The following is a 15940-nucleotide window of genomic DNA, read 5'->3' on the forward strand; positions in this document are numbered from 1 at the left end:
GAAACAATGATCTGCAATAGGCTGTATTCCTTTTTTTAATTTGCAAACAAAGTCAAAATAATTACATAAAAGGTATAGCTCAACACTTTTTGAAAGATAACACTAAATTCAAGTGTTTGGATCCTGTAAAGACCATAGTTCAAAAGCAATTGCCACATCACAACAATATATTTTTAAATCCTTTCTCTTGGGATACTTTGAAAAATCCAATTCTGCTATATCTTTGGAGCAACTCTATTTTAACCCAAAGTAACTCAAATCTATATACTCAAATGCATGAAGCTGTTGATGAACATCAGTATAAAACATCACAAATCGCTGAACAAAACGTCAGGCTTGTAACCGTCTGCAATAAATTTGGTGCAGATTAGCATCCAGATTCTGTTTTTTGACCTAGTAATCCAGAACCTTTAAAAACAAGTGCATACACATCTACTAAAGACCTCATATCTAGAATAACCACCAATAAATGTTTGTCACACCATGATGGTATACACAGTAAACCAACATTCTGCATACATAACGACAGCAAACACAGCACACTCAAATAAATAAAAAGATTTTACAGAATTGGAATTGGGCGTTGGTAGAAACAGTGCTTCATACAGCCAGAGCCTACAGTTCAAGGTCTGTGCAATGCATAGTTGAACTGAAGGCTTGCTGCCTGAGCTCCTCACAGTGAAAACGTGGTTAAAGTGCTCACGTGATCGCACTGGAAGGCAAGAGCGTAGAGCCGACCGCCCCACACCCGCACTACCAGTGCACCTAGCCCTAATAAACGTTACAGAGTTTACAGTGATTGACAAACTGCACTTCTATTTTTTTTATTTTTGTTTGTTTTTTGCTTGGACAGCATGAAGCAGGTTTAAGCCATTCTGGAGAAATTCAAAAGCCCTTTCAAACATAAAGAACTCCTTTCACATGCTACCGCTCGACTTTTGACCCTCTGTCTTTCAATCTTTATTCCTGCTGCTTAGCGGCACGCCCAGACAGCCCATTTTGTTCTCCGAGCAGACTCTATAACGCAACAACTGCTTGTTTAAATAAAGTAAAACCGTAAAAAGCAGTTAAAAATACACCCGTTATAAAACTCAGTCGTGAATTAACCTGCGATTACATTTCGGAGGATGTAAATTAAAGCATGCCAGATTTTCTTAAAATACATATAGCCCATTTGGGGGGGGTTTACAACACACACGTGCACACACTCTTCCACGCTTTAGCAAGCGTGGGCGGTCGTCAGAAGTGCTGTAAACTGGGTGAGTATTGCAATGGACTACAGGAAGTACAGGAAATCCTGCACAGTGGTGATGTTCAGACCTAGATGGGCTTGTACAGCAGAGAGGTGACATACTTCTTCTTATATCTGTGAGTCGCACTGAGGACCATCACGCCATCCTACAGAAAGAAGGACAAAGAAAGACAGAGACAAAGGGAGGAAGACAAACAGGCAGAGAGATTAGACACGTTGCATTTTCACATGCCAGGACAGCTGTTTGAGGTGTGTGTGCATGAGCCCATACCTTTATTGAGAGGGCATACAGATGGTTGAGCATCACGTGGTTGGGTTCAGGCAGCAGTGCTGGATCACACTGGATCAGACGGATTACAAAGAGATCTGTAACTTCTGTGCCGACACGGCACGTTAACACAATTACTGAGGCGAAGGCAGACTCACCGACACGTTCGTGTCTTTGTTGAGGATGACCTGGAGGAGGTGTGGGGGGAGGATGGGCGGGGCCTTGAAGCGCTCCTCTGGGCGGAACACGTACACCTCCTGCCCGTACGGTCCTGGTGGAGAACTGGACAGGTCTAAAGAGGGAATTACACTGCATTTAAGACACGGCGGGCCTTCTCTTCCCAGCTCACACCATCCAACTGGCATTCAACATCATTAATGCTTGTGTGAATCCTACAGGCTGCACTTTTAATGCATTAAACCGGCTGAGAAGCAGTTGTGGCCCCAGTGTACATATGTGGTCACTGACATCCTTAACACTCTGTGCTGGAGTGAGAGAAGAATGGCCGACTCTCACCAGAGGAGTCTGAACACTCCAGCGAGTCCACCTGCAGCGCGTCAAACACCTCAAAGTCCGACTTCTTCACCTGGATCAGGTTATTGATGGTGCCCATCTGACTGGTCACCACTGGCTGCAGACCAGAGCGGCTCACTGTTAATACTCAACTCACACAAACGGTCTGTGCTACACAATTACAAGTACTCAAAGTGATTATGATTTTTATAGTTTTGTGATTTACCTCAGAAGGGTCATGCACCCACTGTCCATCCACAAAGAACTTGTACTGATACTCCCCCTCAGGTAATTCCAGGATCGCAACAAAGTCATTATGGCTTTTGTGTGGCATAATATACAATGAGAACAAAAATAAATATTACACAAGGATCAGCCGTTTCCTGATTTACCTATAGAAATGTGACAATAGTTGGAACAGGACAACAAATTTGACAGGACACATTATTTCTCAAGGTGCAATAAACATTTGGAGCAACATTTTGACAACTTTTTTTGAACTGCGTAGTACTCTTGGGGCTAGACTAACAAGTCACTTTCCCCAAATTTAATTCATGTCTTTATAGGCGTCCAGATTAATTTTAGAGCGGCCACCTTTTATTGAGTGGGATCTTGGTATTCCAGTTGTTGAAGGAGCCTGAAATGTAGACCTCTTTACCACCACCTCCCCACCGGATCACTGTAGGGCGAGCCTGTGGGCCTGTCTTTACCAAATCATCTAGATCTGGAGCGAAGTCCTTTTCCCCTGTGGCCTGGAATGACACAAATACTATCTTTAAATCTCTGCATGGCTGACATGAGCCTTGACCACACAACCCACTACCGCTGGAGAACATTAAACGCAGTAGTGTTGTTCATACTTTTGCATCAGGGCCATGAGTGTTGAAGATGTTTGGGTCATCTGTGCTGTCCACCATCTTGCTAGGTTCATGGTCTTTGTGGCTCCCACCACTGTCTGACCGGTGGGCTTTGGCCCCGTGTCGGTCCCCGGACACACGGTCACTAGTGTTGCCCATGGTTCACCAACCTAGACACAGGATCTCCTGCACACAGCCATCATCAACTCAACGTCTGATGTCTGCAGGACAGTCAGCTACATGTTAGCTAAGTGCTAATCCCAGCGTTAGCATGGACTTTTTTTTGACAGCTAGCGGGCTAAAAATACCGCACGTCCGTAAACACAACTGTGCAATATATTTTGAAAAGTCGAGTATCGAGTCAATTAAAATATATTCATATATAAAGCACTCTTACCAGTGAAACAAATGTTTATTTTCTCCGATGTGCCTCCTGTTTCAACTTTGACAACATTCTTGAAAGCTCACTCGACGTCTACGGGTCGCCGGATAGCCAAAATACAAACACTTCGAAACGCGTTCCTGTACTAAGACGCATCCCAGATAAAGATAATACATAAAGAACTGATGTTTGGACTATACCAGCCTTTCTTGGAGTCTGGGCCTGTGATGAAGTTTGGGACCCTTGGGCTACTAATATAACCACAATATCTCCATTATCAGTATATGAACATTTGTGTTTATTGAGAAAAAATATATAATTATTTATTTCATATTAAAACTGTGAGGAAGTGAGGAAAAAAATGACAATATAACAAAGAGGCCAGTATTGTCGGCGTTCCTGTTAGTGCGAAAAAAGTGCTGCTATTCTGATGAGTCCACTGCTTGATCTTTTGTGATGCTCTTCTTTGAATAAACACATAATGGGAAAAATAGCCTTAACTTTCAGTCTTACCTACTGGGGTGTACATTAATACAAGAATAGACAAAAGATTTTAAGACAGACTTAATAACTTGCCAATAGTCCACTCATGGTCCTGGTGAGGGAGCAAAATCTTTTGGGGATCTTGAATTTATTTTTTGCCTGTTTACGAATTTCTTTGCCATCTCCAGTTTTAGCTGAAGAGAGGCTCTCAGAATCCTCCTCTGTACGGGACGTGGAGGCCTCCAATGGTATGTAGTTAACTTTGTTGGCATGTCCAGACACGACCCAACGAGATCTGTGTTTGTGGTTGGACATTTTGCGGTGGCTTGGAGTGAGAGGAACTGTGCCATCACGTTCAGTGGGATACAGCATCTTGCCAGTATAACAACCCCTTTGAGAGGCTGTCCTAGACAACTACATTTAAACATCAAGGCAGAAAAGATACTTTGTTAAAACCGTGTAAACATTGTGCCTAGATACAGAATTTCACTGTTTAAAGATTAAATTATCTTTATCCACAAGTCACTTGGTCTCTAAAAGATACAATAAGTTTTGTGTCATTGCTAACACTATCCACCTTCACGCTCTTAAACTGCCTGTCAACTGTCTTTAGTTTCTTGGAGAAGCCCTTATCCAGTTGTTTGACCAGTTGTTGTGAAAACGGCTCTTCTTTTCTCTGGGATGTCATGACCTGAATATCCAAACCCTCCAAATCATCCTCAATACTCTCCACAGTTTTGTTGTCCTCCATGTCAGAACACTGGACACACAACACATAAATAAATGGCTGGATAATTAAAACATCTATAGGCCCATCAACATTAATATACTAGAAATAATTTAGCTAGTCAGGGGGCCCCTACAGTGGGCTGCAGTGGGAGGGGCCCAAGGCAGTTGCCTAGCCACACCTCTATGCAAAGACCGCCTCTGCACACACACACACACACAAGTGATTATTAGGGGGCTGTGGATCACACATGCCCAGAGCGGTGGGCAGCCCTAGCCCGGCGCCCAGGGAACAGTTGGGGTTAGGTGCCTTGCTCAAGGGCACCTCAGTCATGGCCTCAGGTCTGGGAATTGAACCCACGACCCTCGGGTCACAAGACCAGTTCCCTACCACTAGGCCATGACTGCCCCTTGAGCACCTTTAATAGTGGTGATGTAGTAATCACTCTTACTGGGGAATCTGGCACATCTTCTGTTATGTGTTTTTTAAAAGTTAAGGTTATTATTTAATTAAAAAGCAATATAAATTCAGCATTAAAGAACTAATAACTTCCACACTCTTAAAAACAGACGTAACATAACTTGCCTGTCCAAATCTGTAATATTTCTCAGCCATCTCCCTTTGTGTTTTACCCTGTATTAAATATAAATTATTATGATTAGGTTTATAAATAGTCTGCACTCACATTAGCTAATGTTAGTTTTCTAACTATACTTCAAACGCATACCGTCAGTTACTATGGAAACTAACCCAGAGCCGTTGAGTCAGTGTGCACGCGCGTCCGCGTAAAGCTATTTGTTGTAGCAGACGATTAAACTAATATATAAATATAATAATATACATATAAATACACAAGGATGTATTATTGTAAACTCCAAAATGTGCCAAGCTTTACTTTCAATATAAACCTAGTTAATCAGTATCAGAATTACAAGTTTTTAAACTAAAATATTTTTTTGTTAAAAGCTATGGTGTTTTTCTCTAACCACTAAAGCAGCTCATAACATTAAAACATCATAAAACATGTTTGTTTTAACATTTGTTTACTTTTGTTTTGAGAACATTCAGAGCCAAAAGAGCAACCGGTATCAAAATCTTATTAAAAGATTGTTACCGAGTAAAATCTATGTAGCTTGCTAAGCTAAATGTGACGTCTTTAAGCGACGTAGATATCAGGCGTCGTGGGTCTCCGCTAAGGAAGGACCTCCAGAAGAAGGTGTCCCAGATATCGCCAGCTAATTTTTACCTGAAATTCATAGGAAATCAAATCCATACAGATATGTTGCCGCTTGAACAAAGAGCCAACTGTAATTTTCGTATTCGTAAAAACAACAACAAAAAAAACGAGATAATATAGGTTATTTCTCTTACAGTCGCTGACTAGCTATTTACGCGCCTCGGCTCGTTCAGGACCTCAACGTAAAGTCGTTCAGACATGGAATCTAAGAAGCATCGGCGGTCCAAAACTCGCTCCCATTCCGGGGAAAGAGAAAGAAGTAAAACGAGGACAGTCAGATCACGGTCTCCGGAGGACAGACATGGTCGAAACCGGTCGCCTGTAAAGAGTTCTCGACGAGCTCGCTCCGATAGCGGTAGTTCAAGAAGTAGTGGCCGGTCCAGTGGGCCCAGTCGCGACTCAGACAGTGGCAAACGGAGAACAGGAGACCACAAGTCAGGGGGCAGATTTAAAGGCAGAAACAGGTATGTAACTAACACCTTTCAACATGATAAAAGACCAAATACTGCTTTTAATGCAAAACTGTGAGGCTGGCTTTAGCATTGTTAATACTGTATTAATGTATTAAATACACTAATACATAGTGTAGTGTATTAAATACACTAATAGTGTATTTAAATACACTACTACACTGTGATGCTTGCTTATACTCTTTATACCACTTGTCTGTCTATTAGCTCGTCACCCGACGACCAGAGAGAGAACAAACACAAGATGAGTCGGAAGAATGAAAAGGGGGAGCACAGACGAAGCAGGAGCTCATCTCGTTCCAGCACGCGCTCCGGCGTCGAGAGACGGAGAGTGAAGGATGGAGAGAGCAGCGAGCGGTGGAGGAGGCGTAGGAGCGCAGAGAGCAGGAGCCCCAGCAGAGGGAGGGATGAGAGGGAGAGGAGGAGAAGCGAGGAGAGGGAGAGGGATCGCGACAGATGGAGAGACAGGAGCGGAGGGAGAGGCGATCGAGACCGATGGAGAGACAGGAGCAGAGGGAGAGGCGAACGAGATGGAAGCGGGGACAGACGACAGGGGAAGTCGCGGTCGGGATCCTCGGCCTCGTCCGGTTCTGATCAGGAGGACAAAGACGGGGATCAGGGCCCCTTGTCCGTCAAAGACGAGCGGAAGAGACAGAAGGAGCTGATGAAGGCTCTAGAGACTCCGGAGGAGAAGCGAGCTCGCCGGCTGGCCAAGAAAGAGGCGAAAGAGAGGAAGAAGAGGGAGAAGATGGGTTGGAGTGAAGAATACATGGGCTACACCAACGCCGACAACCCGTTTGGAGACAATAACCTGCTGGGCACCTTCAAATGGCAGAAGGTGAGTGGATCAACCGAGCTCTAGATAATGACCAGCTCATCATTTAAACTTAATTTTAAACATTGTCTTGTAGGGGTGGGAATCGTTTACTATCTCACAATTCGATTTGATTCCGATTTTGGGGGGCACGATTAGATTCAAAATCGATATTCGATTCAAAACGATTTTCGATCCAAAAATGATTTGATTTATAAAAAATTCTGCTTCAGTCTATAAAATATGGATGATCTACTTACAGTCTGCTTTGCAAGACAGAATGACAAATACAGAAAATAAAGTGTCTTTCACATTTAATTAACAAAAATAAAGTGCTTTGGTAAAATGGTTTTTGTTGTGTTACCAGAATTCTTTAGCTTCATTTTGCAAGCTCTCAGGGCTGGCTCGGATGCAGTTCCCCCAGCCGTTGCTAGCGGCACCAGAGTCAGTCCCAGACTAAACCAGTGTAACCGTACACAGCCAGGTCCCTGCTTTCTCAGTGGTTGCTTCTCGTTTGAAGGTGTCTCGCCACCTCTCTCTGTTATGCTTTCTCTATACTTATTTGAGTATCTATCTCCTGCGTCGCTTCCTGACTCATCTCAAGTTTTCCCAATCCTGTATTTCTTCCTATCCGTTTTGCCTTTATTTTTGGGAAGGGTTTTATTTTGCTGCGGCGTTTTTTGCCAGTTACTTCTGCTGGCGTCCTTGGTTTTGTTTTCGCGTTGCATTTATCCGCGCTGTTTTTTAGTTACTGTTGTTATTTTGCTTCTTTCTCCCGTCTCTCTGCGGTTGAGTGTTATTTTCCACGCGTTGTATTTTCTATTTACTCCGTGCCATCACGGTTTTTGTTTCTATTCTTTTGCGTGTTGAGTCTTCCGCGTTGTTTTGTTTGTACGTTCTGGGTCGCTGTGCGCGTTTCCCTCTCGCTAATACATTTGACAAGTATCAAACGTCTTGCTCTTGCGAGCCGGCACTTTGCTCCGCCCTTCTCTATATTATTTCACGTGTGTGCAGGGTTGCAACTACATGCTTTCTGAGGTGTATGCAAACATACTATCGGCGCCTCCCGCACTTCACCCCCCACCCCCGATCAACTCTGCAAATAATTTTCTGGTATCGATTTGGCGCCCCCTCTAGTGCAGCGCCCCTATGCGTCGCATACGCTGCATGCCCCCTTTTTGCGCCACTGCGTGTGTGTACGTTCCCGTGCTCACCGCGTTACACAAGCCTTGCACACGAGCTACATTGTGTCAAGTTCGGTCTTCCCTGGCATTCGGTAAAAACCAAAATGAACCCATATTTTTGCCTTAAATGAAGACGGGACAGGTTGAATATCTCTTTCCTCCATTTGTTTTGAAACTTTAACGCACATGAGTGTGTCCCAGGATCTGCTGCGTAAAGTCTCCTGTAATTTTGTAATTACGTAACGCGAGACTTCACCACGACTTAGAATCGATTTTGGGACATTTAAAATCGATTCTGAATCGTAGTAAATGAGAATCGATTTTTGAAATATGAATCGATTTTTTGGCACACCTCCATTGTCTTGATTGTGTGTGTGTGTGTGTGTGTGTGTGTGTGTGTGTGTGTGTGTGTGTGTGCGTGCCCTGCAGGCTCTTGAGAAGAAGGGAATAGGGCATTTGGGAGAGAAGGAACTGAAGGAGAGGAACAAACGTATCCAGGAGGACAACCGCAGGGAGCTGCAGAAGGTGAAACAGTTGCGTCTGGAGCGCGAGAGGGAGAAGGCCATGCGAGAGCAGGAGCTGGAGATGCTGCAGAGAGAGAAGGAGGCGGAGCATTTTAAAACATGGGCGGAGCAAGAGGACAACTTTCACCTCCATCAGGCCAAGCTAAGGTGAGACCACACGTCTCCACGCATCTCGTCACCCTCACAACCTGGACACTGTTTTGGGAGAGATCACTCTCTACATACTCCATGTAGCACTCTTTAGATAAAGATGTCATTTATTGTCATTGTACATTAGTACAAGGAAATGCAGTCTTCACATATCATAGCTGGTGTCAGAGCACAGGGTCACAGACACTATACAGCAGGAGTGGCCAACCTGCGGCTCTTTGCCTGGTTTCATGCCTGGTTTCGTCCGCTCTCACCTGCACTAACGGTCTGTGCTGTGGCCTGGGTACCTCATCAACTCTGAGGGCAGGGTTGCCAGGTCCTACAAAAATATCCCGCACAAAGTCAGTGTAAAACCCGCCCTTCAGAAGCCTAAGCTAGCCTGAAGCCCAAAGTTGTTGACTTGTAACTCCCTGGTGGCCCAACTCAAAAGTAGCCCAAAAAACCACACCCCACGACCCCAGAATTTTTACCCGTGGTTGGATTTCCAAACAAGCCCAATTTGGCGTGAAAACCGCGAACCTGGCAACTATGTCTGAGGGCGACACACTGCTACATCTTCGTGGTGCGCGGTTTGTTTACAAGTCTAGCGAGCTGCTAATACTTTTAAAACCGGCGTAGTGGAAAACACGCATTTGACTGTCTTCACACGAGTTACTAATTCGCCAACTACCGGCGATCGATCGTGATATAATACTTGTCCATTACACCCCCCGTCAACAATCTACACTCACCAAGCCCCCCCCACCCTCAAACAATTTACATGTCCATGTATGTGGCGGCTCTTTGCCGTAACGCAGTAAAAAAAAGTGGCTCTTGGTCTCTGACGGGTTGGCCACGCCTGCTGTACAGCATCCCTAAGAGGGAGTGTGGCAGAGCCAGGATTCAAACCCACCATCTGAGCGCAAAGTCCTACCCACTAAACTACCACTGCCCCAAGGAAGCGTCCTGGACTTTCCCGATCCAGGGTCCATACAAGTCAGGGGACCTTGTGCTGCTTTTTGCTGGTTCACGCACGTCTACGCTAATCGTACTGTCCGTCGGCGTCTCGCCACCGTGCTCACACAGGTCCAAGATCCGTATCCGCGACGGGCGGGCCAAGCCCATCGACCTGCTGGCCAAGTACATCAGCGCCGAGGACGACGACCTGGCCGTGGAGATGCACGAGCCCTACACGTTCCTGAACGGCCTCACCGTCACCGACATGGACGACCTGCTTGAGGACATCAAGGTGTGTTCCGTGCTGGCGTCCGTAGCTACTCCGTCCTGCTGTCCGTTTTGTGTCCTGGCTTTTCAGGGACACGTTTTCGTTGTCTTCCTTCTTGTTTTCACTTCATTCTGTGCTGCGTTGTGTATGAGACGGTATTTTGACGTTATTCTGACGGCACTACAGTATGACGGACATGTGATCTGGACATATAAAGTGTTTTGTATATGTAGACTGTGTACCTGGTATTGTATTAGATTTGTATTGTATTAGATTTCATTTACAGCACCTAGCAGGCACGCCGTCATCTACTCAGAATGTATCCTGGATTTAATTGCCTGCACCTGGTTTGGTGTAGGTCTACATGGAGCTGGAACAGGGGAAGAACGTGGATTTCTGGAGGGACATGACCACCATAACGGAAGACGAGATCAACAAACTCCGCAAGCTGGAGGCGTCAGGGAAAGGGCCAGGTACATCTACACACCCTGTTACCTCACCCAGCACCACCTCCCTCCCCTTTACATCACCCAGCACCTCCTCTCCTGAATGAATGAAATGAATGAATGTTTCAATTTATATAGCGCCTTATCAGGATACCCAAGGCGCTTTACAATTGTAAACACAGCTACGTCACAGACAACCAATCACACACCGGCGAGAAGCGGCAGCCAATTGCGCACAGCATACTCTCTACCGGGATCCACAGCCCCCTGGGGGACTGAATGGGGTGCAGGAAGGGGAGAGAGGACAGACCCTAGTAGCAGAGCACCATCCACCACTGGGCACACACACATTCATGCACACACACTCAGACAACAACTTGTTTTTTTATTGAACAGAGAGAGACACAGACACACACTCAGGGAGAGACACACACTCAGGGAGAATTTGTCTGGGACTGCCAATTTACCTAACCTCCATGTTTTTGGACTGTGGGAGGAAACCGGAGATCCCGGAGGAAACCCACACAGACACGGGGAGAACATGGAAACTCCACTCAGATAGGGACTTGAACCCAAGACCCCAGTGCTGAGAGGCAAACGTGCTAACCACCAAGCCACCGTGCTGCCCACGTGTAGCATCGTGTCGTCTGGCTACTCATTGGTTTGATCGAATTCATCATTTGTGCTCAGTCACTGCTATTTTAACCAACCTCATACACAGAAAGATCAGAAGTTTTATCACCCTAATTCAAAGAAATATAAAATTCTCATAATACTTCCAGGACAAGGTTTGATTTTTATAGCATTTGGCAGCGGCTGACATCCATTGCGACTTACAGCAGCACACGATTTCAGTTTGTACGTTTGAATCTGTATAACCCCATGACCACGGAGTCTCCAGCGCCTCGCTCCACCCGTTTAACGCCTGCGCGCTCGGTCTCGTCCCCGCCCGCGAGCAGGAGACCGACGCGAGGGCATCAACACGTCCGTCAGCAAGGACGTCCAGACCATCTTCAAGGGCAAGACGTACAGCCAGCTGCAGGCGCTGCACCTGAACATCGAGGGGAAGATCCGGGCGGGCGGATCCAACCTGGACGTGGGTTACTGGGAGAGCCTGCTGCAGCAAGTGCGGGTCTACATGGCCCGGGCCAGGTACGCACGCACACGGCCTCACTCCACCCTCCACCCTCTACACACTGCTACACCACTTTCAAGAGTTCACTTGCAATTTTGGTGTGTAAATGTACTTTTTGGTTATTTAAAAATTAATTAATATTTTATTTATTTATATATATATACACATATTATATATATATATATATATATATATATATATATATATATATATATATATAATGTGTGTATGTGTGTGTGTGTGTGTGTGTGTGTGTGTGTGTGTGTGTGTGTGTGTGTGTGTGTGTGTGTGTGTGTATATATATATATATATATATATATATATATATATATATATATATATATATATATAAAATGTATGTATGTGTATATGTATGTATGTATGTATGTATCTAAAATGGGTTTTGACATTTCTAGTTTTATATTATGATTTGGCATGCGGATAAATGCTCTTGCTAGTTTTGTTGGCCAATGGGGCGTCTGCTTCACTCCTGTTGACGGGCAGATTACGGGAGAGGCACCAGGACGTGCTCAGGCTGAAGCTGTACAAGCTGAAGCAGGAACAGGGAGTGGAGAGTGAGCCGCTCTTCCCCATCATCAAGGAGGAGCCCAGGAGCGAGGAGGCGCTGTGAGTTGCCCCTGTCCCAGTGTTAATTTTGACAGCAATTTTTGATTTAGTTTTAGTCTTAGTCTTTTGACTAAAATGTCATTTAGTTTTAGTCATAATTTAGTCATTGGATTTGTTTTTAGTCTTAGTCTAGTTTTAGTCGATTAATTATCATTAGAATTTAGTCAACTAATTATCAAAAGAATTTAGTTGACTTAAATATAAATGGTGTAATAGTCATTATATACACTTGCACAAAATGAAGCGTTTATTAACCAGTTACAGAATATTATTGTTTGTATGTGCAATATATACTAATCAAATTTCCAAACAACTTTATAGACCTGAACTTGGTTATTGAGCATAACAATAACAAAACATTGATGACCAGTAGGCCCGCTCTACCTGAAAACATATGGAGTTTGTTATGAACAATGCATATTACATTCTATATAAAACTGGGTGCCGTAAAAACAAGAATACCATAGCCCGCAGATGTCGTTTCATTTGTCGTATTTTTCCCGACATCATCGTCCCACATGGTTTACACACCGTCTTCTTTTTCTCAAAGTCAAAGGAGAAATGTGTCCATATATCGCTGCTCATCTTTCTCCCAGCTGACATTGTCAAGTTAACTTCAAGTTGAATTTCATGAGTGGCCACAGTTCACAGGCTAGTATGGTCTTCCCGGGTTGTGTGCGATGTGAAGACGTTAGTTCTGATCAGTGGGGAACCGTCAGGGCCCTCTACGCCCTCTCAGAGGGCCTAAAATATTCTTAAAGCATTATATATATAATTATCCAATTTTATTTTATCTACTTACAGTTTGACATTCGACATCTAAACAATTACAAAAATATAAGCAAATAAAATATTCACCCGTGTCTATTCAATCTGTGTTGGAAGGTGAGGGGTTGAGTGGAAGCCTGTGAGCCTGTGTCTCCCCCTATCAGGACTGTGATGCCCGCTGTTCGTTTACAGAGGGCCTGGCAGTTATAATTCAGCGCAATACCAGTTTCAAATGACAGCAAAATTGACCAATCATATCTTCTCTCTTAGTGGGCGGGCTTAACTGTATGATAATTTCCGCCCGCTGTGGCGACGCTAGCTGTCGTTAGCACCATCGCTAGCTAGTTTCGATTCATCCCTTTGACGTCCTCGTGCGCGTTGTTTACGTATTCCGCTTCCGAGAACCACGGAGCTGTGAACCTTATTTTGTTTGGATACTTATTTTGCTTAAGATGTTATCTAGTACAGATATTATTGTTTATTGCGTTTTTAAAGCTGTACTGTCGTCTCAGTTTTTCTTTATTTAGTTTATTAAGAAAGGAAAAAAAAAATTTCGGGGGGGGAGGGGGGGGGGGTAGCGGGCCCAGGTTTAAAGGTCACGGTTCGCTACTGGTTCTGATTGGACAGTTACTCGGTTTGTCCCGCCTCTCTGTGTACGCTAAAGTAGTTACAGTTGGATCTCTTCTTAACTTATCCCGACCTTTCTCAAAAGCTAAATTAGATCTGATTGAATGTCGTCGCTGGCCAATATTTTCGTCTCGTTTTTATTCGTTGACGAAAATGACCATTAATTTAGTCATCGTTTTTATCCCTTCGTATAGTTTTTATTTAGTTATCGTCTCGTTTTCGTTCGTTGACGAAAACTATGATGAAAATTATTCGTCAACGAAATTAACACTGCCCTGTCCCTTCCTGCCTAATGACGGCAGAGTTTACTCCCTGTGTGCTTTCCTTTGGCTAAAGTTCTTCTATTTCCCCCCCTGTAGTACACAAGAGGCAGAGTCTGGGTCTCAGGAAGCAGGACCGTCCACCAGCTCTCCCTCTGAAGCCGCCGCCCGCTCCGCCCAGGGGGCGGAGACAAAAGACGGGGAGGAGGAGCAAAGCGGCGGCTTGGCGAGCGGAGGAGACGAGGGGCCCTCGGCGGGCCTGTCCCGTCCGCCCAGGGCGTCCGAGGAGACGGCGGGAGGCGGGGCGGAGGGAGAGGAAGGAGAGGAGGGCGGAGCCGTGGAGGCGGTGCTAACCGAGGAGGACCTGATCCAGCAGAGCATGACCGAGTACGACTCGGGCCGCTACAGCCCCACCCTGCTGCAGCCCAACGAGCTGCCGCTGGACACGCACACGGTGGACGCCGACGAGGACCTGCAACGTCTCGTCCTCGCCCGCCGACAGCTGCAGGTCACGGGTGGGTGTGGCCAAGCTCGCAAACCACACGTACATCACACGCATATTTCATATTCTTTTTTTTTTTTTTTTTGGCGTAACTGTTCCGCTTAATGTTGGTGTGAAAATGCTGTTGTCTCTGCCCCCCCCGTCCCTTCTCCCTCCTCCCTCCCTCGTTCTCCAGGCGACGCCAACGAGAGCGCCGAGGACGCGTTTGTGCGGCGGGCCAAAGAGGGCATGAGCAGCGACGAGGCCCAGTTCAGCGTCGAGCTCCCGCTCACCGGCAAGATGTACCTGTGGGCGGACAAGTACCGGCCCCGCAAGCCGCGCTTCTTCAACCGCGTGCACACGGGCTTCGAGTGGAACAAGTACAACCAGACCCACTACGACTTCGACAACCCGCCGCCCAAGATCGTGCAGGGCTACAAGTTCAACATCTTCTACCCGGACCTGATCAACAAGCGCTCCACGCCGCAGTACTTCCTGGAACCCAGCCCCGACAACAAGGACTTCGGCGTGCTGCGTTTCCACGCGGGGCCGCCCTACGAGGACATCGCCTTCAAGATCGTCAACCGCGAGTGGGAGTACTCCCATCGCCACGGTTTCCGCTGCCAGTTCGCCAACGGCATTTTCCAACTGTGGTTCCACTTCAAGCGGTACCGCTACAGGCGGTAGAGAAGACCCTGGTGAAACTCTGCCGGGCTTTCACGGGGCATCTTCTGCGTGTGGGTTGTCTGTTCGAAACCTGGTTTCAAAGGTTACCGAGAAAACTGATGGGATTGTCTCGCCCCAAGCCTGTAATGGTTATAATGTATTAGTTGTGGTAGTGACCCGGAAGTTCTTGCAACACACACACATACATGATGTATTTCAATGGGGTGAAGAGAAATTAATATTAGCTCGTACTGTCAGTGGCTGCAAATCAAGTGATGTATGTTTCTGCTGGAGCAACCCTGTCCCCGTATACGAACTGTACGCCCCCCCCTTAGCAACTGCTAACGTTTTAGATATTGGTAATATTGAGTTGATCCAGTTACTCTTTCCCAAAACTTGTCATTTTCCACTTTTGAAAGAATTAAAATATCGTTTCTTAATCTGTGCCTCCGTGTTTGTTTGCCAGTTGGTTAAGAAAAAGTACTGATTTTTGCTTTTATTTATTTACCAGAACAAGTAGATTGTGATCAAGGTTTGTACAAAACAGCAGAATTACAAAGTTAAAAGTTCACAGTTTCTTGCGATTTCAAAACAAAAGCTCCGTAAAAGTTCAATTGCACCCTTACAGTTAGAATGTTAAAAAGGTTAGAGCCCGCGTAACTAAAGTCACGTCGGTGAAAGGCAGGAATGCTGGAAGCTGGCGGGGTTGTTGGTGCCGTCTGTTCCGCCAGGGTCACCCTGATCCAGGCCCGGACGTGCCCTCCAACCGCAGATCCGAACAGGGCACGCGCTTCCAAAGCCACGGGCAGCGGTCCGGACGCAGCTGTTTAGAGTGCTCTGTTTAGAGCAACGTGTTACACCACAG

The 15940-nt window shown here is 45.7% G+C and overlaps 3 protein-coding genes across 4 annotated transcripts; 1 reads left to right on the plus strand and 2 right to left on the minus strand.

Annotated features, from left to right (window-relative positions):
• Nucleotides 1-17: 17 nt before the first annotated feature.
• Nucleotides 18-3440, minus strand: prkab2 (protein kinase, AMP-activated, beta 2 non-catalytic subunit). Its single transcript, XM_076981725.1, has 8 exons — nt 3288-3440; nt 2894-3076; nt 2628-2785; nt 2260-2353; nt 2037-2151; nt 1679-1812; nt 1524-1592; nt 18-1398 (listed from the first exon to the last, which is right to left on the minus strand). Exons 2-8 carry the CDS (start codon nt 3047-3049, stop codon nt 1321-1323), a joined length of 804 nt encoding a protein of 267 aa, XP_076837840.1. The 5' UTR covers nt 3050-3076; nt 3288-3440; the 3' UTR covers nt 18-1320.
• A 118-nt stretch (nt 3441-3558) lies between these two features.
• On the minus strand, nt 3559-5203 carry LOC143483313 (uncharacterized). Of its 2 annotated transcripts, none has more exons than XR_013122475.1 (4): nt 5068-5203; nt 4333-4515; nt 3849-4169; nt 3559-3733 (listed from the first exon to the last, which is right to left on the minus strand). XR_013122475.1 is itself a non-coding variant. In XM_076982154.1 (4 exons), the coding sequence occupies exons 1-4, from the start codon at nt 5095-5097 to the stop codon at nt 3695-3697; spliced, it is 576 nt and encodes a 191-aa protein (XP_076838269.1). In that variant the 5' UTR covers nt 5098-5203; the 3' UTR covers nt 3559-3694. The 2 variants fall into 2 exon arrangements, 1 of the variants encoding a protein (XP_076838269.1); XM_076982154.1 differs by having other exon boundaries at nt 3559-3736.
• Nucleotides 5204-5626: 423 nt separating this feature from the next.
• cactin lies at nt 5627-15515 on the plus strand. Its single transcript, XM_076982116.1, has 9 exons — nt 5627-6183; nt 6397-7027; nt 8617-8858; nt 9927-10089; nt 10424-10538; nt 11471-11663; nt 12151-12273; nt 14028-14443; nt 14606-15515. The coding sequence occupies exons 1-9, from the start codon at nt 5918-5920 to the stop codon at nt 15094-15096; spliced, it is 2640 nt and encodes an 879-aa protein (XP_076838231.1). The 5' UTR covers nt 5627-5917; the 3' UTR covers nt 15097-15515.
• The last annotated feature ends 425 nt before the right edge of the window (nt 15516-15940 follow it).

The sequence above is a fragment of the Brachyhypopomus gauderio genome, chromosome 19, assembly GCF_052324685.1.
Source record: "Brachyhypopomus gauderio isolate BG-103 chromosome 19, BGAUD_0.2, whole genome shotgun sequence".
NCBI lineage: Eukaryota > Metazoa > Chordata > Actinopteri > Gymnotiformes > Hypopomidae > Brachyhypopomus > Brachyhypopomus gauderio.